Source organism: Vombatus ursinus, unplaced genomic scaffold (assembly GCF_900497805.2).
Source record: "Vombatus ursinus unplaced genomic scaffold, bare-nosed wombat genome assembly UNPS02000577.1, whole genome shotgun sequence".
Taxonomy (NCBI): Eukaryota; Metazoa; Chordata; class Mammalia; order Diprotodontia; family Vombatidae; genus Vombatus; species Vombatus ursinus.
In genome coordinates this window covers 25,223,267-25,251,165 of record NW_020940355.1, presented here as the reverse complement: position 1 = coordinate 25,251,165, position 27,899 = coordinate 25,223,267, and the positions used below count along the sequence as shown (strand labels likewise).

The following is a 27,899-nucleotide window of genomic DNA, read 5'->3' as shown; positions in this document are numbered from 1 at the left end:
CTTTTAAAAATCATGCAACTATCCATTTTATAGTTCATTTAAAATTTTCCTTCTGTCTGCTGAAAACTGTGTTCATACTTCTTGGTTTTGAAATAACCTTCTAATTCTGTCTTTCCAACTTTCTGCATTCTTTTATCATGTGGATAAAAACAGATATAAAGCAAGAAGAAAAGAAAAATTGATTCTAGATTTCACTTAAAATTATTTAGATAAAGGAAATCAGTCCAAATAAAGAAGCAAAAATAAGAAGCACTAATTGAGTACAATCATAGAATTCGAGATCAAAGTCTATTAAAAAATTAACTGGAAAACCAGTAATCATTTTCACCTAATTAAAAGAAATTCTGATCCTTCATATACCTTTTTCAAAAAAAATTATAAGCCAATCTGTAATACTTTATAGTTATTATTATCTTTAATTGTATACTCTCACTTTGATATTATTCTTTAGAGTGCCATCTGGTGGTTTTAAAATAGTGTGGCAAAATAACCAGAGTAAGAGAGAATAGTTCTACACTCCAGTACCTTTGATCTTATAATCTTTTTCTTCTTTAGGCCAAAAATCCATCCCTCAAGCTTGATAAGCTTTAAATTCAAATTCTTTACTAGATAGTTGTTCACAGAAAAGGCAGCATGCTATAGCAGAATGACCTCTGGATTTGGAGTCAGAGAACTCAAGTTCTAGTCTACACACTAACCCTACTACTAACTGAGTAAGCTTGAGCAGGTCATCTTCCCTCTTAGAGCCTCAGTTTGCTTATCTGTAAAATTCAAGAGTTACAATAGACTAGACTTTTATGTGTCATGGACTGCTTTGGCAGTCTAGTGAAATTAAGGACCCCTCCTCAAAATAGTATATTTTTTTAAAATCCATAATTAAAACAAATGACAAATTTTAGTTAGATGGTTGTGAAAAGAAAAATGTTATCTTTTCCCATCCAAGTTCCCAGATCCTCAAAAATCCATGTATAAGCCCACACATTAAGAATCTCTGCACTGAGGGGCAGCTAGGTGGCGCAGTGGATAGAGCACTGGCCCTGAAGTCAGGAGGACCTGAGTTCAAATCTAACCTCAGACCAAACACTTGACACATACTAGCTGTGTGATCCTGGGCAAGTCACTTAACCCCAATTGCCTGAAAAATAAAGAAAAAAAAAGAATCTCTGTACTAGATGATCTCTGAAGTCCTTCCAGCTCTCAGTTGTACATCATAAAGTATAGCAGCAAACTTTATTTTAATGTCAAGTTAATGAAATAGATAAAATTCAAACTTTTTTGATAGTTTTTTATAGAAATTTTTTTCTACATCCTTGAGCAAAAGCTTTTTTTACATATAGACTAATTATGACTCTACATACACAGACAGTTTTAAATTATCCATAAAGGGTTTAACTCTGTGACATCTGTAGTAAATCCTTCTTTCAGTTACTATCAAACCTCCTTCTTTGATACAAACATCACTGTTAACTTTTGTTCCTTCATTTAGTCCAGTAGGTGTTTCTGTAAACAAAACACTTAATTCCCTTCTCTCCCCTAGGGAAAGCATAAGCCAAAAAGCCTAGAACTGGACATTTCAAACTGGATGCCTTGTAGACATCTTAAGCTCAACATGTCTGAAACTGAACTCTGCCATAAAACTATCTCCTCTCCTAACTCCCCTATTATTGTTGAGGGAACCACCATCTTCCTAGTCACCCAGTCATTCTCAATTCCTCACTCTCTTTTACATAAACCCCATATGCAGGCAGTTGCCAAATTCTGCCTTTCTACTTTTGTAACACCTCTTGTGTGTGCTCCATGTTCTCCTCGGGCACTGCCCCACTCTGATTCAGGCACTTATCACCTCATACCTAAACTATTGCAGTAGTTTATTGGTTGGTCTCCCTGACTCAGATCTCTCCCTACTTCAGTTTGGCCTCCACTCAGCTGTCAGATTGATCTTCTTAAAGCTCAAGTATGACTACATCGTTCTCCAATTCAATCAACTGCAAGGCTCCCTGGTACCCTCAGGCTTAAATACAGAATCCTCTGTTTAGTTTTCAAAGCCCTTTATAACCTGATCCTTTCTATTTTTCCAGTCTTCTTACCTTTTTCTCTTTTCTACTTATTCTGAAGTAAGTCCCCTTGCTGTTCCTCACACAAGACACTATCTTCTAACTCTGGGCATTTTCACTGACTGACTCCCATGCCTGGAACTGTCTTTCTCATCTCTGCTTCCTTGTTTCCCTGGCTTTATTCAAGTCTCAGTGAGAATACCACCTTCTGCAAAAAGCCTTTCCCAGTCCTCCTCAATCCTAATGCCTTCCCTCTGAGATTATTCCTCAATTTATCCTTTGTATATGTTGTTTGTACATAGTTGTTTGGATGTTGTCTTTACCGTTGAACTGTGAGCTCCTTAAGAGCAGGGACTATTTTTTGTTTTTTGTTTTTTTCTTTGTGTTCACAGTGCTTAATACAGTTTCTGGCACATAGTAGGCATTTAGTAAATGGTCATTGATGATTTAGAAAAGAGGCTATCTCTATTTAACTGAAATTTTGATTCATCTGATAAATCATGCTGATCATTACTTTCTTGGATGCAGGGATAGATTGATCCAGGGCAAGTATGGATAACCTAAGTAAAATGTTCACATTGTGGCAATGTTAGACCACAATTAAACAGGTATTTGTGTGTTCTGGTTAATTGATATTTTTGTTAAATACAATTTTAGTCTGACATTTACCTAATCTGTCTAAAAATACTTCTCTGTCTTAATTTGAATATAGTAGGTTAAAAACTGTTTTTGTAAGGTGAGATTTTATATTTCTTTAGTCATCATTATGAATATTAATTTTTATTATTAAGGCATGTTATTATACATGTGAAGTGATGTTTATAGATGAATATAATTTGCCTATAATTTAACAATGCATTTGATAAAGTATCTCATGTTGTTCCTGTGGAAAAGATAGCAGTATGGGCCGAGATGATATTTATATGGTCATTAGTTGAACCCAAAGTATAGTCATTGTTGTTTCAGCATCAGCTTGGAAGTAGGTTCCAAGGATCTGTGCTTAGCCCTGTGCTTTTTAACATTTTTTTGGTGACTTAGATAAAGATACAGATGACATGGTTATCAAATTTGTCAGTGATAAGAATTGGGGGAGGAGGTGGAGGGAGGCCAACTAACATCTCGAATATCAGTTGAGGTACAAAAAGATCTTGACGTTGGACTGAATTTAATGATATGAAATTGAACTGGGGTAAGTCTGAAGTGTTATCCTTGGGTCAAAAATTGACTTAACAAGTATGAGATGGGAGAGTCAGGATCAAAGCAGTTTGTCTGAAAAAATAGTGGGCTTTCTCAGTGGAAATCTTTGGTTAGAGGCTACATGACCATTGTCTACTGTATCATAATAAGTATTCTTTTTCAGCCCAGAGTTGAACTGGAGGGCTTATTGAGTCCCTTCCAAGTGAAATTCTGTGATTCTTTGAAATGTTAATTTAGGAATTATTTTTTTTTTCTTTCAGCCAGCTCAATTTGAACAATGCATTGTACATTCCTTGCAGTCACTCAGAGGGGTTCTGGAATGTAAACCTGGGGAAGCTAGTGTAAGTTTCTTTTAATTTCACTCTTCCCATTTTTAAATGAGTACATACATCTAAAGCACCTAAAAACCATAGCAACAAATCTTTAAGACGTTGTAGCACAAATCTAATCCTATTAGTTTTTCCTCCCAATATGCATGTGTTTCATGTAATTAATTACACTGTTGCTTATTTCTAGTTCTGAGATGGCATCATAAATAATAGAATGGTACTATAATGTTTTAGGTAAATTATAATATTAACTCTTCACATACTTTTTAATTAGTTATATTTTTCATACGCTAGAAATATGACTTTGTTAGTCACCTATACCGATTATTCCTATATTTTTATTTACTTTTTTCATGTGCTTCACATCTCAGTAAGTCAAAATATTTAGATATACTAATAAATCTGTCCTTTTCCTTAGTAAAGGCCTAAAGTGTTCATTGTAAATCGTCTTCTAGGTTTTTCAGCAGCCTAAAACACAGGAAGAAGTATGCCAGCTAAGCATCAGTATCATGCAGGTAACATTCAAAAAGCATAATGTATAGTAAGCTCAAGAGTGATGTAATCTCTCTCAATTTCTTTTTCTGTTCATAATGATTCAGAAGATACAAAGCAAAGAATGGGCAGTACACCTCTCAAGCATTTTACCCTCTTTGCCAATAGGAAACTGTATAATGTTGACTAAGTCACTTCAAATGCAACCAATGTCTATTCGACATCTACTGTGATAGGGAAGGTACAAAGTTTTCCTAGATAAGGCAGGATCCCAGTCCTATGATCATTTATAGTCTGGTTCAAAAAAGAGACTACCTCACCTCATCTAAAAAATGAGAAGATTGGATTACATACTTTTAAGGTCCCTTCTAGTCCTAATGGTGTAATGAAATAATGTTATATATGTTATCTTTTGTCACTTTGTTTGGATATTTCAGACATATACTAATATTATTTTAATGTTGTACTTCCTGATGAAGTAGCATAGGGTTTGGAGGTAGAATAGATAAAAGGCTCTGTATGTTTCTTGAGGCATAGGGAGTAGGGCAAGGGGAAGGAATGATTTTAACTACATCAGAGCCAGTTAAAGAACATTTCTTTAAAACAAATAATAACTTATTTCAAGCACCTATTTGAACAAAAACACAATGTTTGCAGTTTTATGTAAAACTTTTTAAAATTCACAAAAAGGTTGATCTCTAAATATTATCATTCCTGCCTTAGGTTTTTATATATTGTCTGGAACAATTGAGTACCAAGCCTGATGGAGACATAGATACTACACAGTAAGTGCCACAAAAATGAGTCAAGTTGGGACATCTAGTAAGATAAAACTGAAAGTGGGCCTGGTGCAGTGGAAAGAATGCTGGGTAAGGAGTTGAGGGTCCTGGATTGGAATCCTGGCTTCATCACTAACTACCTCAAATAAATTACTATATACTTCTGAAACTCCGGCTCCTTATTTGCAAAGTGAGCAAGTTAAACTCTAAGACCACTAAGATCCCTTTCAACTCCAAAGCTATGAGCACTTTAAATATAAATCTTAAACTGCTGAATTGAATTACTGAGTTTTCCCAATAATGAACAGGTGTAGTGTTTTTAAAATGTCATCAAATTTATTCATTCAAGTCATTCAGAAAATACTTAGGAAGTACATACTCAATGGAAGACACTTTATAAACATTGTTGGGAGCACAAAGATTGATAAATTTTAGACTTCTTTAAGGCAGGACAATATTTTCTTTGTCTTTATTTTGTTTTATTGTACAGTGCTGTGCAAGTAGTTTCATAATTTAAAAAACATTATTGGTAACTTTTGTTTTTGTATCACCTTTGTTTTCCAAATATATCTTTCTCCCCTCTCTTACCCAACAAGCTATACTTTGTAACAAAGAAAAAATAAGAAAGAGGACGGAAAATTTCAGCAAAATTAACTATAGCATATCAGCCGAGTCACACAGTATATGTAATATCTTATAGCTATAGTCCCCCAGTTCTGCAAAGAATCAAGGGAAATACATTTTCTCTACTCTTGTCTAGGGCCATGTTTGATCATTATAGTTATATATGTTTGATCTTCTTTATTTTTTTAGATTTAGGTTGTCGTAGTTACTATGTACATTGCTTTACTAGTTAGGCTTACCTCACTCTGCATCAGTTCATATAAGTCTTCTCATGTTTCTCTTAATTCTTCATGTTCATTGTTTCTAATGGTGCTATAATATAACATTACATTCATGTACCACAGTTTGTTTAGCTGTTCTCTGATAGATACCTGCTTTGTTTTGATTCTATCAGTTCCTTCCACTAAAAAAATTTGTTATGAATACTTTGGTATATATGGGACTTCACATTCTTGGCGTCCTTGAGATGTATACCTAGTAGTGGAATTTTTAATCATTTTTAAACTATAATTCTAAATTGGTTTCCAAAATGGTTAAACCAAGTTACAGTTCCATCAACAATGTATTAGTATATGAAGAGCCAAGATGGCAGAATAGCAAAAAAGGATTAAGGGCCCCCCCCCCATTTCCCATTTCCTAGCAAAACAAAACAAAACAAAAACCTCCAAATAGGTCTAGAAAATGCACCCATACAAATCTTGATGTAGAACTAAGAAAAAAAAATCACAAAGTCGTTTTTCCAGCCCATATCAGCATAGGGAGGCAGAGAGATCTGTGGACACTAGGGCTGGCAGGAGCACAAAGCCTCAAGGAGCATTCTAGCACAGGGAGAGGCTGTGTACTAGGAAAGTATTCCTAGCTTTAGCACAGACAGAGATCCTTTGTAGGATTTGAGAACAGATTGGCAACTCTGGTGCTCAACATCCAGTTTGGTTTTACAGATCCAAGGCAGACAAAAGAAAGGACCTGCACCCAAGGGTGGCATTCTGGGGTAGGGAGTCGTCTCAGGAACAAGTTCAGAAGCAATTGTAGCTTGGCCCTTCGGGAGTAGAATGGGGTATCTGTTCCCACTTGTGACACAGTCTCAAGCCTGCAGAGGAATAACCAGAGCAGGAATCTCAGACCAAAAGGAAGCTTTTTGTTCTGTCACTCAATCACCAAAGCCATAATGATAGTGGCTGAATCCAACAGCAGTCTGTTATTACTCAGACCCAAACCCCAGTCAGGAGCTTTCAGAGCTCAGACCAGGGGAGCAGCAGTCAGACTTTTACTTGGGTCATACTACTTTGAGAGCACTGAAATCTTGCAGAGCCTTAGCCTAAGCTGTCTGTGGGATTTTACAATAATGTAACATTCAGTACCCCCCCAAAAAGCAAAAACAGGACTGGCCTCTTCCCTCCAGAAGGATGCAGAGCATGGTCCTTACATCAAGTCCAGAGTCAGAAAGTAGGCTGGAAGAATGAACAAAAAGAACCTAGACATCATATTTCAGGAAATTTAAAAAGAATACTGCCGTCTAAGAGCTAGAGGGCAAGTGGAAGTATGAAGGATCCACTGGTCACCTCCTGAAAGAAACCCTTGAATGAAAATTCCCAGGTATATGATAGTGAAAATCCAGAGATTTCAGGTAAAAGAAAAAAAAATACTACAGACAGCCAGAAAGAACTCAGGTACTGAGGGAACACAGTCAGGATCATACACAATTTAGCAGCTACTCCTTTAAAGGAGCAGATTGCTTGGAATTTAGTATTCAAGAATGCAAAGGCCATGGGCTTACAGTCAAGAGTAACTTACCCAGCAAAACTGAGTATAATGCTACAGGAGTGGGGTGGGGTGAGGTAGGAATAGACCTTAAATGAAATAAAGAGTTCCCAAGCATTCCTGATGAAAAGATCAGAACTACATAGAAACTTTGAAGTTCAAACACTGGAATAAAGATAAACACTGAAAGGTAAAACTGAACCAACTAATTGTAAATGCAATAAGGGACTAAACAAGGATAAACTACTTAAACTCTAATATGGGAAGATGATACTTGTGTCCTCTCTCAACCCTACCATCCTCAAGGGTCACAGGAGGAGCCTAATTAGACTGAACACCTCTGAGTGATTCTGTTATATCTTGATCTTAAAAGAAGAGTGGAAAGAGAGGGCAAGAATACACTGGGATGGGGGGAAGGGAACGAAAAGTTAGGAAGAATTATCTCACATAATCAGGTATGCAGATATCTATACAAATGAGGAGGGGATCAGGAGAGCAACTTAAAACTCATTTTCATTCGAACTGGTCAAAGAAAAGAAAAATACGAAAACAAAGAGCTGACTGCACAAATATACTTCACTCAACAGTGAAATAGGAGGGAAAGGGGAGAAGGAAAATTAGAAATTAGAGAAAGGGTACATTAAGGAAGAGGTTAGTCCTAAGAAAAACAGACCCTAATTTATGATGTTCAAAAATATTTATAGCTTTTTTTCAGGTGTTAAAGAATAAGAATCTGAGGGGTTTGCCTATTAAGGAATAGCTGAACAAGTTACGCTATATAAATGTGATAGAATACTATTGTTCTATAAAACCTGATGAAGGGGGTGATTTCCAAGAAATCTGAGAAGACTTGTATGAATTGATGTAGAGTGAAATGAATAGAACCAGGACAATTTATACAACAATATTGTAAAGAAAAACCACTTTGAAAGACTTAGGAACACATTAGTATAATGAACAATGATTCTAGAGGATTAATGATGAAACATGTTACCCAGTTCATGATAGAGAGGTGAAGGACTCAGAGTGTAGAATTAGATATACACACACACACTCATACACTGACACTCATACTTTTTACTTTATTTCTTCGAATGTAGCCAATGCTGGACTTATACGTATGTGCACAGGGGGTTCGTTTTTTTTTTTCATTCTCAGCTGAGAAGGTGGGGGTGGGTAGAACAGAAGGCAGATTTTTGTTGTTTGGAAAAAACTTTAATTTAAAAAAATATATTGGTGTGCCTGTCTTTTCATAACTCTGCCAACAAAAACCCTGTTTGTCATCTTTGCTAATTCCCTGAGTATAAGGTAAAATCTTACAGCTGTTTTCATTTGCCATTCCTCTTATTGGTAGTGATTTATAGCAATTTTTCATATTCTTTTGAGAACTTTTTGTTCATATCTCTTGACCACTCTCACATTAGGGAATAGCTCTTGGTCAAATATATATGTTAATTTCTTATTGAATATCAGAACATTATCTGATCTGATGCAAAGATTCTTCTTTAATCAGCAGCTTCCTTTCTCATCCTAATTCCCTTGGTTTTGTTCATGCAAAGGCTTTTCAACTTCACAAAGTCAAAATTTTCTATTTTATCTTTTGCTATTATTTTCTATCCCTTTTTTTTTTTGGTTTAGAATTATCCTGTTAACCACAGCATTGAAAGGTACTTGATACTATTTTGTCATTAGAGTTAGTTTAATTATAATAGTTATGTTATATTAATATAAACCTAATTTCTGTCAAAGTGCTTCCCATTTCCCCTAGTAGTTCCTATCAAATAAGGTGTTTCTCTTGAAGTAATATGTATTCTCTGATTTATTTAACACTGGCTTATTGAGTTAAAGCTTCTAATTCATACTTATCTGTTCTGCTGATCTAATTTTCAACTTTTTAACCAATACTAAATAATATTCATGATTATTGCCTTATAATTTGAAATCTAGAAGTGCCGTTTCCTCTTCTTTCTTTTTCTTTCCATTATTCTCTTTAAATTCTAGAATGTTTTGCTCCTCCAAATAGTATTGTTCATCCTCCAAATAGTATTATTTTGCTTCACTCCAAATCCTCCATGGTAGTTTAATTGAGATAGCATTAAATCTGTAAGTTAATTTCATAAATTATTTTTGACTGGAACACAGCATCTGCCTTCATCACGTTTATACTCTAACTTAAGTGTCAGCTAATGGACCTGAAAAATAAAGTTGATCACACTTTTTCCACCTGTATTGTGAACAAAACACTTTATAGAACATGGCAAAAAATAACATTTAAAAGTATGATTATATTCTATAATGACATTGAATGGGCTAATTATGTAAATTGGTTTATAATTATAAATTTCTATGTATCTGTTATTGTTGCTGTTACTGTAAATATGATGCTTTATTGATAGCACAATGCCACTAAATACTTAATTTTGTTTATTTAATCTATTACGTAATTATTATAGTGAATATTGATTTTGCCAATAAAAATTAATGTCGTTCTGTTTTTGTTAATAAAGTCTCATTAATAGTGTTTATAGTAATCCTCACTAATATAGTTATATATCATTTATGGTTACAAAGCACCTTTATATACATTCTCCTCAATGACCTTTAAAGTCCCTTTCAACTTTAAATCTGTGATCCTATGATTCCCTACAATAGTCTTGTGTGGTAGGTTCTTGAAACAGTATAATCCTTATTCTACAGATGATTAAAGTGAGTCTCCAAGAGGCAAAGGAACCTGCCCCAGGGTTACTCTGTTAATATAACTTACTAGCAGGGTTAGGACTCAAACCCAGTTCTTTGGATTCATTCTTCAAAGTTTTTTTCATATACATAACTCATATTTAACATATTGTGGAGCCTCTTTATAGTGTTGTCTCTAGAGGTTTGAACTTATGTTACAGATTAACTGTTTTTTATAATTCACCTAGGATTTCTGAGGAAACTCAGAGATCATGTAATTGTATTATGGTTAGTTATTTGGAAGTACACATATGCAAGCCTATGTTACCAGTGCCATTCTAATAAGTTTCTAACCTAAAAAAATTTAGTTTCTCTAATGACAGTTGGCTCATATTATAAAAAAAAAAATTATTCCTAAAAATTTTAAAACACAGCACAGAAAAAATACCTTTCTTAAGATTGCTTGTAATTAAGTATATTTAGCTGCTTGGATGTTGTACTATTCTTATAAACTATGCTTGTTGACTATGGATAGTGCTTATGAAAAATTGGAAAGAAATGTAGACCTGAAAATGATTCGGAGACATGAAGAATTGGTGACTAAATGATGATTTAACACTTTAGAAGACACTATTCAGTTATACTAGAGATCCAGAGGTGTTAATGCTCTCTTAAGTGATAATTAAAAATATAATAGATATAATTTTGAAATTTGTCCAAAATTATTAAGCCTAAGGCCTGTGTTCTGAGATTTTGAAGGGTTTCTAGTATCTGAATCCTTGGAAATCTACCATGGCAATCAGAAACATGTCACTACACATTTATGTATATAACTAGTTGAATTTAAATAAAATCACACTTATTTACTAATGAATTTTTCAAAATTTACTTTGTTAAGGCAGCTTACAGAAGAGTCCTAAAACAAAAACTGAGAGGTTCCATATTGTTACCATAATAGTCAGAAAACATTGCTTCCTTTGAGCAACCGGCAGTTAGATGGAAGAAAATTTGCAGCATGTTATATAATCTTGACTAAAACAGCTAAATTAATAGATTAGTTAAAAGAAATCTCAACTTAGAGTCATCGGATTAGAGTTCAAATACCAGCTTTGGTCTTGGTTTCCTAATCTATAAAATGAGCTCGTTGGACTAGATGACCTCTAAGGTCCTTCTGGCTGTAGAGCTGTCATTTTAGGATTGTAGGGTTAGGGTCGGGATTATTGTCTCGGATTATATAAAGGTGTTATTACAACTACCTCCTTCCTTTTTACTTTTAGCCTTTCCGTTGATGTTTCCTCTCCTGATTTATTCGGAAGTATCCATGAAGACTTCAGTTTGTCTTCAGTAAGTGGAAAATAAAAGGGGTGTGTGTGTGTGTGTGTGTGTGTGTGTGTAGAGGCAATAATTGCCTTTAAAAATTAACTGTACAAAAATTATTTCCTAAATAAACACTAATTTCTGGAGACAATATCATATCATAGAGCACTAGGTAGAAGTCAGGCCATTCTTCTGCTATCTGACCTTGTTGATCACAGATAAGTCACTTTACCTCACTTCCTCTCATTTTCCTTACCTTCAAAATGAGAAGGCTGGATTGGATAATATCTAAGGCCCTGGGCAATTTTTTATTCACTAGTTCTGTACTGATAATATACTACTAAGACTAGGATGTTAAACTATTTATAGTAGTGTATTATATTAAATTATTGAGTATTATCATAATTCTTCTGGCATGCCTATATGATACTTTGGACCCACCAAATAAAATTTCTTCTGAGTTTTCATGAAAAGATTAATTTTTTCATCTGTGCCATGCATAAAACTTAGTTAGCAATGATCTTTTAGCTAAAGTTGCAGTTCAAATTATATAATAACTAATGTGACTCAACACCAACTTGCTTGTGAGGTAGACAGAAATGTAAACAAGGTACTTTGGAGTTCAGAGAAAGAGAGGTAATTTTCTGGTATGAGGATCATAGAAGACTTCATGGAGGAGGTGATATTTTAGCTAGACCTTGATAGATGGCAAGGATTTCAGCAGATAGAGATAAAGCAGAGGAGTCAATAACAAAATCAGAAGCTAGGTGACAAGAGCCTGGAAGGGATGTTTGTGGCACAAATAATACAATTTGGCTGACACACGGCATATGTTTAGAGGACTAAAATGAAACTAGGCTGGAAAAGTAAATTGTGGCCTGATCACATAGACCCTCGAATGCCAGGCTAAGGAGTTTAGATTTTATTCAGTAATGGAAGGAAATGAAGTGACTGTTCTCATTCTGTGGAGAAGCTGTAGAATTGGAGCTGAAAAAAGAAACAAAATTTTAAGATATAAAAAATATAAATAAAATATAAAGTAAAGAAAAAAGAGAAATTTCTAGGGAATAGGAGTCAGTGAAATAGTACTCAAAATAACCAATTGATTAAATTCATTATGGGTACTTTAACATTTTCCTAGAAAAGCAATTTAGGATTTGTAGAAGGATGGCATGTTTTAAACGACTAGTGATATGTTACACCTATTATTCTGGGTACTTTGCAAACACTACAAGGTCATCATAACACCTAGGTTTAGGGATCAGACAAGAGATTGGGGAGTAATTGTAATGATGGTCTTTCCCAGGCTTGAGTGCATCCTTTGTCAATGCTGACTTGTCTCTTGTTCTCAATTACTTTTCTCACCATTTATTTCATTTTGACAAACAATTAGTACATGCTTACTGTATGAGAGGAGCTGTGGAAAGGAGCTATGTGAGATTCACAGAAGACTATAACTGTCCCTATTCACTTCCTTTTTTTCCCCTTGTTCCACACTGCTGCATTAATTCTAGTGGCTCTACATAGTTCTTATTTATTTGAAGACTTTTAAGTCATACGGAAGCCTTCTTTGTAGCTTTCTTCATAAGTGGCTCTTTCCTTACCTTGTCATCACGTTTATAGCTGAGAAAAATTGGTTAGTGTATAGGTGGCTCCCACCCAAAAAATGTAGTGCTTAAGAAGAATGAAAAGTAGTACCTGTGGAAGGCTTGGGGAATTTACTTTTTGAAGGTGCTTTTTTGGCATGATCTAAATTGAAATATTAGAAACTATAAGAATGGCTTAGCAGTTATGACTTCAAGGACTATAGTTACATATTTTTTGTTTACCTTAGAGGAAAGAACTGTATTTATCTTCACATCCATTGCACTGAATTTGAATTAATTTAAGCTCTGTATGTTGGCTAAATGAAGAAAATTTTGACAAGTGCAGAGTAGAAACATTTTCCTGGAAAGTGCCTTTTGCCTTGTTTTTAGTAAGAGGATCTTAAATCAAGCTACTATATTAGTCACAGTTATTCCAGAGAATACATTCACACATTAGTGGCCATAGGAAAAAGTACTCTAGAGTGAATCATGGTAGCAATATGAACTCAGTTCTTAGAATTTTGTTTATAAAAATAATTCTTCTGAAGTATATGTGATATTTTATTTTTTCAGCATTTGAATCTAGTAATTGTGATAAAGGAGAAAGTTTCAATAGGTAGAAGATTAGATTAGGAGTTGGGAGAGCTAGATTCTAACCATATTCAATCACTAAGGATAAATTGCCAAAATGAGGGAAATCACTTGACCTCTGTTCTCCCCTGACAGAATGAGATTATTGAATCAGTCAATAGTCATTTATATGATCAATAGTCACATCACATGCCTGCTATGTGCCAGGCACTGTGCTGTATGTAAGATAAATAGGAAATAATTAACAGAAGGAAGTCTCTAAAATTAAGAGGGGTTGAGGAAGGCTTCCTGTAAAAAACAGGATTTTATCTGGGACTTGAAGGAAGCCAGGGAGGTCAGGAGGTAGTATTAAAGAGGGAGAACATTCCAGGCATAGGGAGCATCCAGAGAAAATGCCTAGAGTCAAGAGATGGTGTCCTGTTTGTGGAACAGCCATGAGGCCAGTGTCACTGGATCTAGGCAGGGAGTAAAATATAGAAAGACTGGAAAGGTAGGAGGCTAGGTTATGAAGGGCATTGAATGCCAAGCAGAGCATTTTGTATTTGCTCCTGGAGACAATAGGGAGCCTCTGAAGTTTATTGCATGAGGAGTAGGGTTGTATGTGATATGATCAGACCTTCATTTTAGGAAAATCACTTTGGCGACTGACAGGAGGATGGATTGGTGAGGGGATAAACTTGAGGCAGGCAGACCTGCCAGCAGGCAGTTGCAGTAATGCAGGTGTGAGGTGATGGGAGCCCCCTACCAAAGTGGTCTCAGTGTCAGAGAAGAGAAGGGGGCATATTGAAGAAATGTTGCAGAGGTGAAATTGACAGACCTTAGCAATAGATTGGCTGTGGGGGGTTAGAGAAAGTGAAGGTTCCAGGATGACTCCTACTTTGTAGGTCTGAGGGACTGGGGAGAATAGTGTTGCACCCTACACCCTGACCTAATAGGGAAGGTAGGAGGCAGGGAAGGCTTTTGGGAATGATAATGAGTTCCATTTTGGACATGTTTAGTTTAGGATGTCTTCTAGACCTCCAGTTTGAAATAATTAAAAGGTAGTTGGAGATTTGAGATTGGAGGTCAGTAGAGTGGCTGGGGTAGCATAAGTAGATTTGAGAATCATCAGCAATAGACATTAAGTCCATGCAAATTGAAGAGATCACTAAGTGAACTAGTATAGAGGGAGAAGAAAAGCAAGCCCAGGACAGGTAGGATTAGAGGGCATGAACCAGATGAGTATCCAGCAAAGGAGAGAGAAGGAGTAGTCATAGGTAGGAGGAGAATCAGGAGAGAGTGGTGTCATGAAAACCTAGAGAGAAGAAAGGATCAAGGAAGAGACAGTGATCAGCAGTGTCAGAAACTGCAGAGAGGTCAAGATAATAAAGGATTGAGAAAAAGCCACATCATGAGGATATTGAGAAAAATCTTTAAAATTCCTTGTAGGTAACCATTACATATTAGGGCATAATTATTTTCCAAAGTTTCAAAATATTTTTAAATTATAGGTGTCAGTTTTCATATTTTCTTTGTGACTAATTGTAGAAATATCTGTTTAAAAAGCTTTTTTAAGATTAAGGGTTAGATTAGGCAAACATATAAAAAGAAATCACTAATACAATAGAACTCTTTTTGGGGGAGGCGGTGTATACACATATAGAACACGATTTATGGGTTATATCAGACTTTTGTTATATGTAGCTGTTAAATTTTGTAAGGAGCACGATTTGACTTTTGGTTTATCTAAATCCATGTAATAATGAATCATTATAAAGGATTCTCCTATAGTTCTCTGTGAATATTAGAAAAGAAGCAACTAAGAAACAAAAACTATCCAGTGATATTTACAAAAGAACATGTACAAAGCAAATTTAAGAATGAATATGTGTTTTCTGTACTGTTATGCTGTTTGTTTACTGTTTTAAATTTAATTCTCCCAAAATCTATTTGCTTTAGGAACAGCGGCTTTTGATAGTGCTAAGTAATTGCTGTTACCTAGAACGTCACACTTTCTTAAATATAGCTGAACATTTTGAAAAACACAACTTTCAAGGAATAGAAAAAATAACACAGGTAAGCAGAAGTGTTCATGTAAAACTGGCAAGATAATTATTTTAATGCAACTTATTTTTCAGGTTATTTTCCAATCATCTCTCTATCACTTCCAACTACTTGAATGGTTCCTTTCCCTCTCTCTATTCACCTAAAAAACATTTTTATAATACAAATATAGCATCTTTATAATACACACATGATACTCTTTATTTTTATTTCTTTGAGAGCTTTTTACTATCAATATAGCTTACTAGTTAGACCTCTCTGAGAAGAATTATTTACCTCCTATCTAAAAGTACCTCTCAAAAATGAAAGAAGAGCATGAAAGGAAAAACCCACCAAACCCAGTTCTTTGGGAGCCATTGGATTTGACCATAAGGAAAAGTTTTGAAGGCTGCATAAACAAGCCTACAGTCAGCAGCAAGGCAGAATGCAAAGCTGCTCCCCCAGCTAATCAAAAGAAATGCACATCTTCCTTCTGCCTGTTTCTTCCAACTAAGTGTTTACTCCTTTCTTGCTCATTGGTCCCATTCTACCTCAGCTGTAGTGCTATTAATTAGCCTGTCACATAAAAGATATCAAAGATTTTTTTGCTCCACACAAAAACATTTGTTTTCCTCCATTAAAACCATGGGTTTGGGCTGAAATCAAGCCCCCTGTTTAAGTAACTGAAGTTTTAAAAACAAGTTATATTTTATTGTTTATATTAGTTTTCTTGATTATGGAGAGTTGTGAAGATAAAATAACTTGTTATTAAAGGTTTGTTTCTTCCTGGGCAAAGGGTTATCAGATTTCTAAGTAAAACTATTCTATGCTTTTTAATGTCAGTACAGTTTTCTCAATGCAAAGAATGAGAGATCATAATCTTGCTAATCTTATATTCAAAGTGCATTCTTGATGAATTGCATCGTTTTAAAGATGATGGCTCTTGTTCACGAACTCTAGATTGGAATTTTTTTTTTCAAAGAATGAAAATGTCAAGGTGGGTGGCTTTATGTGTGTCTCGTTTTCCTGCCTTTTCGTAAAGATTAATCATCCTGATGAGAAATGTTGTGAGTTAGGGCATTTAGGGTCAAGTGTCTAGTTTATTTCCAGAAATTTTTTGTTGTTTACAAGTAAAAGGTTATCTTTTCCAGTACAGCATGAATATTTTTCTCTCAGAATGATACTTCATTTTTATAACATTATCTAATAATGGTACCAGCATATTTGCTGGAGATCATTTTGAATGCCATCCAAATATTGCATGAGTTGATTAGGAGCTGGTTTTAGCAGAAGTAAAAACTTTGGTTTTTATCCAGTTCCTGGTATAAGCCTGTATCCTCAATGGTTTTACAGAGTAACAAGAAGGAACTACTTACTTACTACAGAGTAATAAATAGAAACATACTTAGGGGGACACCAGATTGTTACAACAAAACCAACTTGTTGATATCTTTCCTGTTTTTCATCCAGACTACCTTAGGGACCAAGATTACATATAGAATACAGTCAACAACTGAAGCTAAAGGGGGCTTTTCTTTCCATTCTCCTCCTCAAAAGTTAGTAACTTCTAAAAAATAATTCACACCTTAAATTTTAAATTGATCAACCATGTCAGAATTTGGCAGCAAAATTGACAATACTTAAAGCAGGGATTCTTAACTTTTTTTTTGATACTAGAGACCCCTTTGGCAGTCTGATGAAACCCATGAACCCCTTCTCTGAATATGTTTTTAAACATATAAAATAAATAGACAAGATTGCAGAGGAACTAAATGTGTTAAAGTACAGTTTTATATTAAGATATAGTTATCAAAATATATATTCAAAAAGTTCATGGACCTTAGGTTAAGGTCCCCTGACTTAGTGCATAATATCTTTGTTGTCATTCCTTATTTCAGGTGAATTCATTGATAACAGGAAACCACCACAAAGGTATAGGGTTTTTTATGTTGACATAAAGGTACTGCTAACCAACAGTGAATATCAAATCCTATCTCCTTCCTTTTCAAAAGCCAGTAGTCTCTGTAAACGGAAGTGCTGTTGGAAGTTAATTTATTCTTCTTGTTTCTAATTGTGTTGAAGCTGTTGCTTCCAAAGAGATTGTTATTTGACACAGAGCTCCTAAGATAATGCATTGCATTCTAAGGTCTGCTCACATTTGTTCTTGGTCATCATCTGACTGATTGGCAGGGCTATTTTTCAGCTAGTATTCCTTCTAAGGACATAACACTCCTTTATATGAACGTGTGGCAAGTAAGACTGTAAAATATGATTAGTTTTTGAGAGGAGAGTTTTTATTTGAATCTCATTTCTTCCTTTCTCTGCATTCAGTGTGTGAATTGAATTCAAGTTGGTATATGTAAAGGAAACAATTGTGGGTAAAAAACTGAAATAAATAAAACACACTTATGCATCCCTTTTGAGTATGTTTCCAGTTCTGATAGTTGTGTACATTCAAAATTAGAGCTGAAATTCTCTTTAAATTGCACAAAGTTGTATGGTAGGTATAGAACAGTCATAATCTCTTAGTATAAAAGAATGTGTTTTTAAATAAAACCACATCAAGAAAATAAAAATTGGGACACTGCCAGCTTGACAGACCTGTGTTTTGGACTTTGTGAGTAGTTGTTGTTTCTAGAATCAGATGGCCACACCAGCTGATCCCTCAGGGGGGCTCTTTTGAAACATTTCCCATTACAAACCTTAAACCAAACTTGTTTCACTTTGGTCACGAGTAATTTTTTTTTTTTTTTTTTTTACAAATACAATGTTTCCTTCCATTTGAATTCAAAGTCATTCTTAGTGGCATTTCCTTGGTCTGTTCTTTTCTGGAAGGATTATCTTTAAAAATCCCTGGAGGTCTTCATTTAATGTTGATATAAGTAAATAGGAGGCTGCGCTAACTCATTTTAAATATGCTAGCAACATCTTCTAGAAGTAGGATTTGATTCTACCTCTACTCCTTTAAAATCTTACTTAAGGGAGGGAGTTGAAGAGGAAGGAACCTGTGGCTATACTGTTGATAACATCAGTAAGTCTTAGCATGTAGTTTTGTTTTGACAAATGTAATTGTGTGATTCCAGGGAATTGCTTCGTTTCTCTAACAATAGTATTCCATATTCCATCATTCTAAGTGGTAAAGATAACCTTCTGAGATTTCAAAGAATAGCCAACAGCCTGCTTATTGTGAATGTGTCATCTTCATCCCAAACCTCCTTAGAAATTTCATTTTGGCCCCGCCATGGCCTCTTTTACCTCTACATTTTAACCTAGATATGAACTAGATATTTCTTTTTGATATGTCAGCAGGAAGTTCCTTTACAGAAAAATTAATTCTAAAAACCTCTCTGTTGTGAAATGCATTTCACATCTAATAGTGATTGGGTATTATTTTAGTCTAACCGCAAGTAATTTTTTTAGTTTTATTAACATGTTTTGTTTTTATGTTACATTTGTAGATTACTTCTACTTCTTGAGGGAACTCTTGTAACCAAAGTAAAACAGCTAAGTAAAACAAATGATACAGTGACCTCATCTGAAAGTACATGCAGCATTTCACATTTATAACACTCCTCTCCACCTCTCTTTTTAAAAATTGACAGAAATCTATTTTCTCTCCTCACCCCCCACTCCATTAGGGGAAAAAAAAAAAAAGAAAAACTGATTTCTTGTAACAAACAGGCATAGTCAACAAACAAAGTCTCTCAATGGTTGAGTTCAAAACTATATATGTCTCATTCTCCATCCTAAATCTGTTTCTGTAATGGATAGCATATTTCATCATCAGTCTTCTGGAATTATGAATGGTTATTGTATTGATCACATTGGTTTCTAGCTTAGAACACCAAGTAATTTTAAAGATAATAAATCTGATCCATTTTGAAAGAGTTATAAGTGGCATGTAGCTTAAAATATTTTGAATATTACCTCTTCCCCCCCTACAATTATCTGAGACAACTAGCTCTATTTTGTGCTGTGTGTGTGTGTGTATGTGTGTATGTGTGTGTGCTTGTGCATGTAAAACATGGTCCCTCCCTGCCTTCATTAATAGTCTAGTTAGGAGATAAGACTAAGCAGTCTGAAAGAATAGGCCACAATAGAAAATTGCAAGGGTACAATTATGTGATAAAGATTGAAGCTGTGTGGAAGTTCATGGAATTTTAGTGATGATTGTAATTGCCAAGCAAGCATTCATGGAGGAGATAAAACTTATTAATCTGGGCCTTAAAGCATAGAAAAGTCTGTTGTGGAGTGCCTTAGGGATGACAGGACCCCATCTGACAGAATTAAAATAAATCAGTCTTTCGTACTACTTGTTCATAATGGCAAAGGAGGCCATAAGTCCTATGTGTGTTTGCTTTACTATGAAGCACAGCTGTAACAAGTACATATGAGGAAGAGGCAATATTATATGCACCACTGTAAATCTGTGGGAAAACCTGGGGGCTTTCCCACCACCACTTCTTATTGACTTCTTATCACATTCCCCACAGCAGCTGTTCTAAACCTCTTCTACTCTCCTCAAGTCCCTGTCTTTATATCTAACCCCTCACCTTCAACATACAATACAGGCTCACACAATGAAGGACCCCTTCAATGACATGGGGGAAGTGCTCATGCATTTAGATGCCATTACTTCATTATTTTTTACACCCCCCAGTGAGTTAAAAACACCTCAAAGGAATTATGTGCTGATGTCATGGTATTTTCTGGGCCCTCTTCCACTTTTCCACCAACAGAACCTCCTTCTCCCTGCTGTTCTGACAAGAAAGCTGCATTGAGAACAATAGAAAAGAAGCAGTAATTAACCTCAATATATATCACCCCTAAAGGTGTGCTCAGTGAAATAAAACTTGCCATCCACCAATGTTATGTTTTAGAGTAGACAACCTCAGAACTTAGCTTGCATGTGAAAGAGTAACTTAACATATGCTTAACTATAATTTATAGAATAGTGATGCAGTGACAAGAGCCTACTTAAATTAGCACTTAAAGTACGATTTTTGTGAGACAGATATTGTGTGTGTGTGTGTGGCAAAGTTTCCAAATTACATTCTGGTATTGTTTCTTAAAAGCCTTGGTAAAATAAACTAGTGTGCTATCTTTGCTAGGATATACAGAGTTTAAAAAGTAATCGTTTACTTGGCATTGATTTTGTTTTCTTTTGACAGATTGTTGTTTAATAATATTTTTATAATGTCATCCTTCCGTCTGTCCTGGAATTTATCTGTAAGGCATTAATAATATTATTATATTAATAATTATCTGTAAGGCATTAATAATAATATTAAAATGCCTGAGCCCAGTTACCTAATTTGTATCTAATAATTCCAGTGTAGATTTTTAACATACCTTAATTAAAATATTTCTATAGAGATTATCAAGTTGAAATTATTTTTTACCATCTTTGAAATAAAAACATATTTGTATTATCTTCATTTCTATTTCATTCAAAAACTAATATTTTTCTTCAAAATGAGGAATTTTTCCTAAAAATTTTCTAAAATCACAAACTAACACGTCAGAAGCATTTTTACTTTTAACTATCACCATTTATGATTGAAGATGAAATATGAGGGAGATGATATAATTGAGTTGATCAAATTCTACTTTTCTTTTTCTTCTCTAACATAGTAATAACAATTCATGTTATATAAAATCAGAATATCTTTTAGCATGTATTTTATCTTCAAATTGCTATTTAAGAAAAAATAATCAGTAGTTATTGCAGATAATATTGGGGCTAAATATGAAATGAATAGATTATCTCAAAGCTATAAAAATTTTAAATACATTTTGCCCAAAAAATTCGACTTCAGTTTTTGTCTCAGTAGTAGAAATATACTTAAATACACAGAAGCTTTGTTTTAATGTGGATCATAGATTTGGAACTGGAAAAGGCCTTAAAGGTCATGTATTCTAATCCTCTCATTTTACAAATGAAGAAATTAAGACCAAAAGAATGTTAGTTGTATTTCCAGTCACATAGGAATTAAGTAGCAGAACCAGTATTCAAATGTAGGCCTTTGGATTCCAAATCCATTGCTCATTCCACTGTATTAGACTCTAAGCTGATCAATAAAACTCAATGAAACTAGTTAGAAGTCTTTTGCTAACTAACCTAAAAATAGAGTATCACACACACATATATATTTACTGTATATACATAATATATTTATAGATCGTGTATGTGTACACACACACACACACACACTTATGATATATAGTATCATTTACAGCAAAAATGAGGTTTGGAGGTATTAGGTATCTTGTCCAGGGTCTCACAGCTAATGTGACTTCTTGTACCCTTGTCACATTCCATTGTGTATATGCTCATAAATAGTAGGCATTTAATAAATGTTTATTGAATTGAATTAAATTCTGTTTATCAGTGAGTGTGTGTGTGTGTATGTATTTTTTTCTTATCATCTCTATTAAATTTTTAGCCAAGGGCAAGGAAGCATGTTCTAGTTATGTTTTTCTCTTCCCCAGCACCTGGTTTGTGCATTGTGCCAGAAAGAAGGAGCATTCTAGGAAGTAAAAAATACATAAAGGCCTCAGCAAGAGGGACCATGGTATATACATAGATAGCAGACAGTAAGGAAACAGATGATGTATGTTGGGTATACTGGGTATATTGGGATACCATTATCAGGAAATAATATTAAACAGATATTGTGGGACCAGTTTATGGTAGGTCTTGAAATTGACTACCTTGATATGGTAGTTTCTTCATTTATAAAATGGATATGCTTGTCCAATCTACCTCAAGGTTTACTGTGATTAAAATGCCTTGTAAACCAAACAATACCATGTAGATATGAGCTATCATTCCTGATTTAAGAAGATGGTGGAGTGAAAAGAGTGAAGGAAGGCAGGTAGTTGATAGTTGTAGAATAATATAAGGATGTGATCCTCCATGATGTAAAATGTACCCTACATATCACCACCTCTGCCTAATAAACCATTAAATAAATTCTTTTAATTTGTTAACATGCTTAAAACTTTTTGAAACTATTAATATTTTCTTCTTGTGTTTTCTCTTGGGATAATGGTTTTCCATAACTTTCATCCCCTGCTGGAAAAAGAACATGGCACAAAAGCTCTGAACTTAATGTCACGGAATCTGAATTCAGATTCTGGCTGAGCCACCTCCATGACTTTGGGCATATCACTTAACCTTTTTAGGTGTCAGTCTCCTCATCTGAAAAATGAGGTGGATGAAGGGGTGATAATTGAATTAGTTAATCCATGAGTTTATTTCCAGTTCACGATCTGTGGACTTCCCTTTCTCAAGTTTCAGAAGGTTGTTCCCTGATTCTGATGTACTAGAATTTAATGAATGATCTCTGTTTCTGCATTTAACAACTAGTGTTTTATCAACACTAATAATATATAAGATGTTCTTGATTCTACCAGTCATTAATATTGTGTGAACCTCCCTGATACGTGGAAAGAACACTGGAGTTGGAGTCAGAATATCCAAGTTTAAAATCTTATCTTTAATTATCTACAGGACCTTCAGCAAGGCATTTAACGGTTTAATTCTATGATCTTGGTGTTTTCTCTGAGCTTTGATTTCTTCTCTAAAATAGGAATTCTTATATACTACCTACCTTACAGGTTATTTTGAGGGAAGCACTTTGCAGATTGTAAAGTACCTTGTAATGTAAAATGCTATTATTTATAATATTACTACTATTAACAATTATTATTACAATAAGTAGCATTTATATAGCCCTTTAAGGTTTGCAAACTACTTTACATATGTTAACTCATTCAACTACACATTTTATACTAATGTTCCACACTTTTATTCAAGTAGAGACTTCACCTCCATCAATACGTATTATATATAATGATATTTATAATCAAGATATCACTTAAGCTTTATCAGATGATTATAAAAATGTAAACAGGATCCAGATTCATTAATTTGCCAATCCTTTTTCCCTACTGTGTACATTAGTTTTCATTTTGCACAAATAACAAAATTATTTTGTGTACGTTTCCTAAGTAGCCATTTAGCAATTACAAATTTTAAGAGTTTTTATGAACAAACTAACTTGACCAAATTTTTTTAATTGATATTAGAGACTTTTTTTAATTGCAGAGTTTGTGAGAAGGGCAGGACAGAGTCAACACTATCCTCTATACTTTTTGCATCTCACATATCGTTAATATTTATAGAGAATACCATGAGGCATAACAAGATCCCAAAATGTCTTCTGATTTTTCAAAAAAAGATAACCGTATTCCAGAATAGCTTTAGTGTTTAGTGTGAGGTACTGTATTATCTATATTATAGTTCATTTAGCCTTGACAAAACAATTATATATTTATTGTCAGCCATTGATTATTCAAGCAGAATAGGAGATTCCCTGGACTTTGTGACTAAATAGAAATTTATTGTATCCTGAGATTATTTAAAAGTAACTCATATTATTTCACTTTTGAGATACCATCATATTACAAGGTACCTTACTCAGCTTAGCTGAATTATTCAATCATTGAGAATATTTAATTGACATATTAATCAATAAAAATTTATTAAGCACCTACTGTATGATAGACATGGTACTAAATGCTGGTATTACAAAGAAAGGTAAAAGACGGTCTACTTGAGGAATTCTAATTTCCTTCAGTTTCATTTCTTTTAATATGTCCTTGTTATATTCAAGAAATATTATTGGTGACTGTAAAAGCATCAGAAGGATATTCATATTATTGTGCTTTTAAAAGGGTCTTAATTTTAAGACAAAATATGTAACTGAAACTGATGAAGTTGACTAAATATTCACTGGACTTTTTGACTATAGCCTCCTATGTAGTACATCTTTGGTATGTATACTTTATCTATACAACTAGTAAGATGTTCTTAATATAAGTCATAGTTAAAACTAAAGTGATTATAATTCTTTAAGCTGCTTGAGGTAAACATGCTCTTAGTGAACTTTAGAAATTATGGCTCTGTCTTAGAAAAATGCTACTTTAATAGCATAAGTTGATTGTGAAGTAGTGCATTAAAGCATGTAATTTAATATCATTGCTCTCTCCTGTTTTCACAAATAGAAGACAAATCCTAAGTATTTTCTCCCAATTTATGTATTTATAGGTTAGCATGGCTTCATTGAAAGAGTTAGACCAAAGGCTCTTTGAAAATTATATTGAGTTGAAAGCAGATCCTATTGTTGGCTCCTTAGAACCTGGCATTTATGCAGGCTATTTTGATTGGAAAGACTGCTTGACTCCAACAGGTAAACAGTTTTAAATTATAAATATTTTAAAGGAAATAGAGCTCAAATAGCATTGCTTGATACTAGATGAAGTTTGAGAAAGCACAGTATGGTTAAATCACTCTCCTTTTTATTCAAACTTTTCTCAGGTTTACTATTTGGTTTTAGATGTTAAGAAGCACAAACAGAAGGTATCCTGGGATTTGGTGAATTCTTTTGGTATTTTTAATGGCTTATAAATCATCCTTAAATACCCTAAAATTATTAGTGTATCATTTAATAATTTATTATCTCACATAACTTTTTGTAATTCTCCTTCATTGTTTATATGTAATAGGTAGGTCATAACTGACAGCTTTATGTAATGAATTCATGACAGCCACCAATTATTTCTTAAATCTGGTCACTTCTACATAAGACCTCATTGTTGAAAAGGTAAAAGTTAGAAAAATGTGTGGGAGTAAAATTACTGCAGTAATCTAACAAATAAAATTAAACCACAGAAGAATGAATGATACACTAACAGGATTCTCTTCGTGATATCAAATAGTCAATTCAACTATCCTTCAGCATGTTTTAAAATAATGAATTTCTCTTGCGTGGTAGAAGTTATCTGTTTGTTTAAGTGAACTTTTTGATTCACCAGATATCAAAGTACCTGTTAATTATTTTAATGTAGAAGGAAAGTGACTACAAAATTGTAATCAATAATAGAATATTCACACCAAAACATCTTCCTGGCTGTGTGTATGGGTGTGTATGTGTGTTAGGGACTATTTTCATTTGGTTTTTGATTGATCATTTAAAATGATTAAAAAGACACTTACTAAGGTAGACATTGTACTATGTGCTTGCGGAGAAACAAGGATAATATGAAACTCCTTCCCTCACAGAACTTAAAGTTTAGCAAGGAAGATGAGTTTAATCAAAGTTATAATGTAATTAAGTCAATTTAAAAAGTACAAATGCAATCCTATCTTTTGCTTTCATCATAAATAGTAATAATGAAATCCCAATTTGAAGATATCAGAATGATTAAGAATATTATAACCAAAGTCTTTACTTATCTCAAATCATGACTCAGGGTCCCAGCTCCTTTCTACATGATCTGTCCTCATTCTGCTTTTCTATCTACATCTCCTTTCCTACACAATCCTATACTCAGTTAAATGGAATTACTCACTATTCCCCTAAAAAAGCCCATTGCTTTTCTGCCTCCAGATTTTTTCTCATGTTCAGGCTTCACCTTATAACTCTACCATCCCATTTTTGCCATGTCAAGCCTCTGTTCAAACGCTCTCTTTTCTTCTAAAGCAGTGAGGTGGTACAGTAGAGTGCTAGTCCCAAAGTCAAGAGGACTTGAGTTCAAATTCAGCTTCAAACACATACTAGCTGTGTGACTCTGGCAAGTCATTTAACCTGTCTTCCTCCATTTTCTCAACTGTAAAATGGGGATGATAATGGCACCTACCTCCCACCTCTGAATTCCCATAGCACTTCTTCTGTACCACTATTATGGCAGTTATCACATACTATCTTGTAGTCACTGGTGTGTGTGTATATGTGTGTGTGTATGTATATGTGTATGTATGTATGTATGTATATCATTGCCTCTCATAAATTGTTAGCTCCTGAGGGCAAAGACTGAATCTTTTTCTCCACTGCACCTTACATATAATAACTGCTCCACAAATGTTTGATGAATATTCATGAATCTTTATTCATGAGTGAATGAATGAATGGATTTTTGGGCAGGCTATCTCCCTGCCATTTAGATAAGGCCATGCTAATATTTTCTAACAAATGAGCTTGTTTAACTTTAAAGACCTCTAGATGAGATTTCACAGCTTCCTATTTTAAGGAAGGAAATAAGCATCTGTTAAGAAATTATCTACTGTGTGACAGACACTGTGCTAAATGCTTTACAGATATCTCATTTGATCCTTACCCTTTTACTGTAGAGGAAACTGAGGCAAATAGATACACATGACTTGCCCATAGTCACATGGCTAATAAATGTCTGAGGCCAGATTTGAACTCAGGTCTTCATGATGTAGTCCACCAGTGCTCTGTCCTTTGGGCCAACAACCTGCTTCTATACCATGTAACTACCCATAGAACAGCAATTCCATCATAAAAGATAAATTAGTACAAATGGTAAAGATGAGGTAGAGCTAGATTCCAGTAATCTGTTCTTTTCATTATTAGACTTAAAACAAACTAAATACCACTGTTGTCTTTGAATGATTCTATGTGTGCCAAATTTATTTTAACAAACAGTCCTCCTGGGACAGCTAGGTGGTGCAGTGGTTAAAGCACCAGGCCTGGATTCAGGAGTACCTGAGTTCAAATCCAGCCTCAGACACATAACACTTACTAGCTGTGTGACCCTGGGCAAGTCACTTAATCCTATTGTCTAGCCGCTCCCCAAAAACAAACAAACAAACAAACAAAAAAAAAAAACCAGGCCTCTTCTGTGTGCAAAGTAAGAAGAAACATGATAAAATAGAGTACTAGCCTTGTGGTCAGACAGACTTGGGTTCAGGTCTTGCCATAGATGAGCATCCAAATCAACAAGCAGCTTTATGTGCCAGGCACTGTACTGTGCTCTGGGAATACAAAGGAAGAAAAAAAACAGATCCTCATCTCAAGGAGTTTACAGTCTAATGGGGGAGACAACATGAGCATGACTATATACGAACAAGATAGATACAAGATAAATTGAAGATGATTAACAAAGGATAACTCAACCTCTCGGCACCCTCCACAATTCTCTGAGACTCTAAACTATGTAGGAATTGGTGATCTCCACTAATGAAAGGAGTTTACACACTGAAACTTCTCCCACACTGATGAAAATTATCAGTGGCCTAGAGCTACTACCCTTCCACTATCCCTTCAATAAATTTTCTCCCTACCTCCGGCCAAAAAAAAAAAAATGCCAGGCATTATCCTGGGTATTGCTAAAAATTAGAGGTAGACAGGGCAGGTATTATTTTCCTTGTAATTACTGTTTAGATAGGTTGACTCTTAGGTTGAGTAGAATTTTTTTTTTACTCTCTTCAAATTTACTTTATTCTTTTTTTATTATTAACTTCCTCTTAAAAGGTTGGGTTGAAATTGTGCTTAACATTATTACATTAGAAACTTTTAAATTACTTTTTTTTCAGTGAGCACGAACATTTGCTGACTTTCTAAGTTTTTTCCGCCCTTATGAACTGTGTTTAATTCAGTT

At 34.4% G+C, this 27,899-nt stretch overlaps 1 protein-coding gene across 3 annotated transcripts in view; it reads left to right on the top strand.

Annotated features, from left to right (window-relative positions):
* The window catches only part of EXOC2 (exocyst complex component 2), a 231,880-nt gene that overhangs the window by 133,147 nt on the left and 70,834 nt on the right, over positions 1 to 27,899 (top strand). For all 3 annotated transcript variants that reach the window (XM_027841894.1, XM_027841975.1, XM_027842046.1), the window contains 6 exons: positions 3,512 to 3,592; positions 4,036 to 4,095; positions 4,796 to 4,857; positions 11,190 to 11,256; positions 15,345 to 15,461; positions 24,544 to 24,685. In XM_027841894.1, the coding sequence (XP_027697695.1) occupies positions 3,512 to 3,592; positions 4,036 to 4,095; positions 4,796 to 4,857; positions 11,190 to 11,256; positions 15,345 to 15,461; positions 24,544 to 24,685 (529 nt within the window). The remainder of the gene's footprint in view (positions 1 to 3,511; positions 3,593 to 4,035; positions 4,096 to 4,795; positions 4,858 to 11,189; positions 11,257 to 15,344; positions 15,462 to 24,543; positions 24,686 to 27,899) is intronic.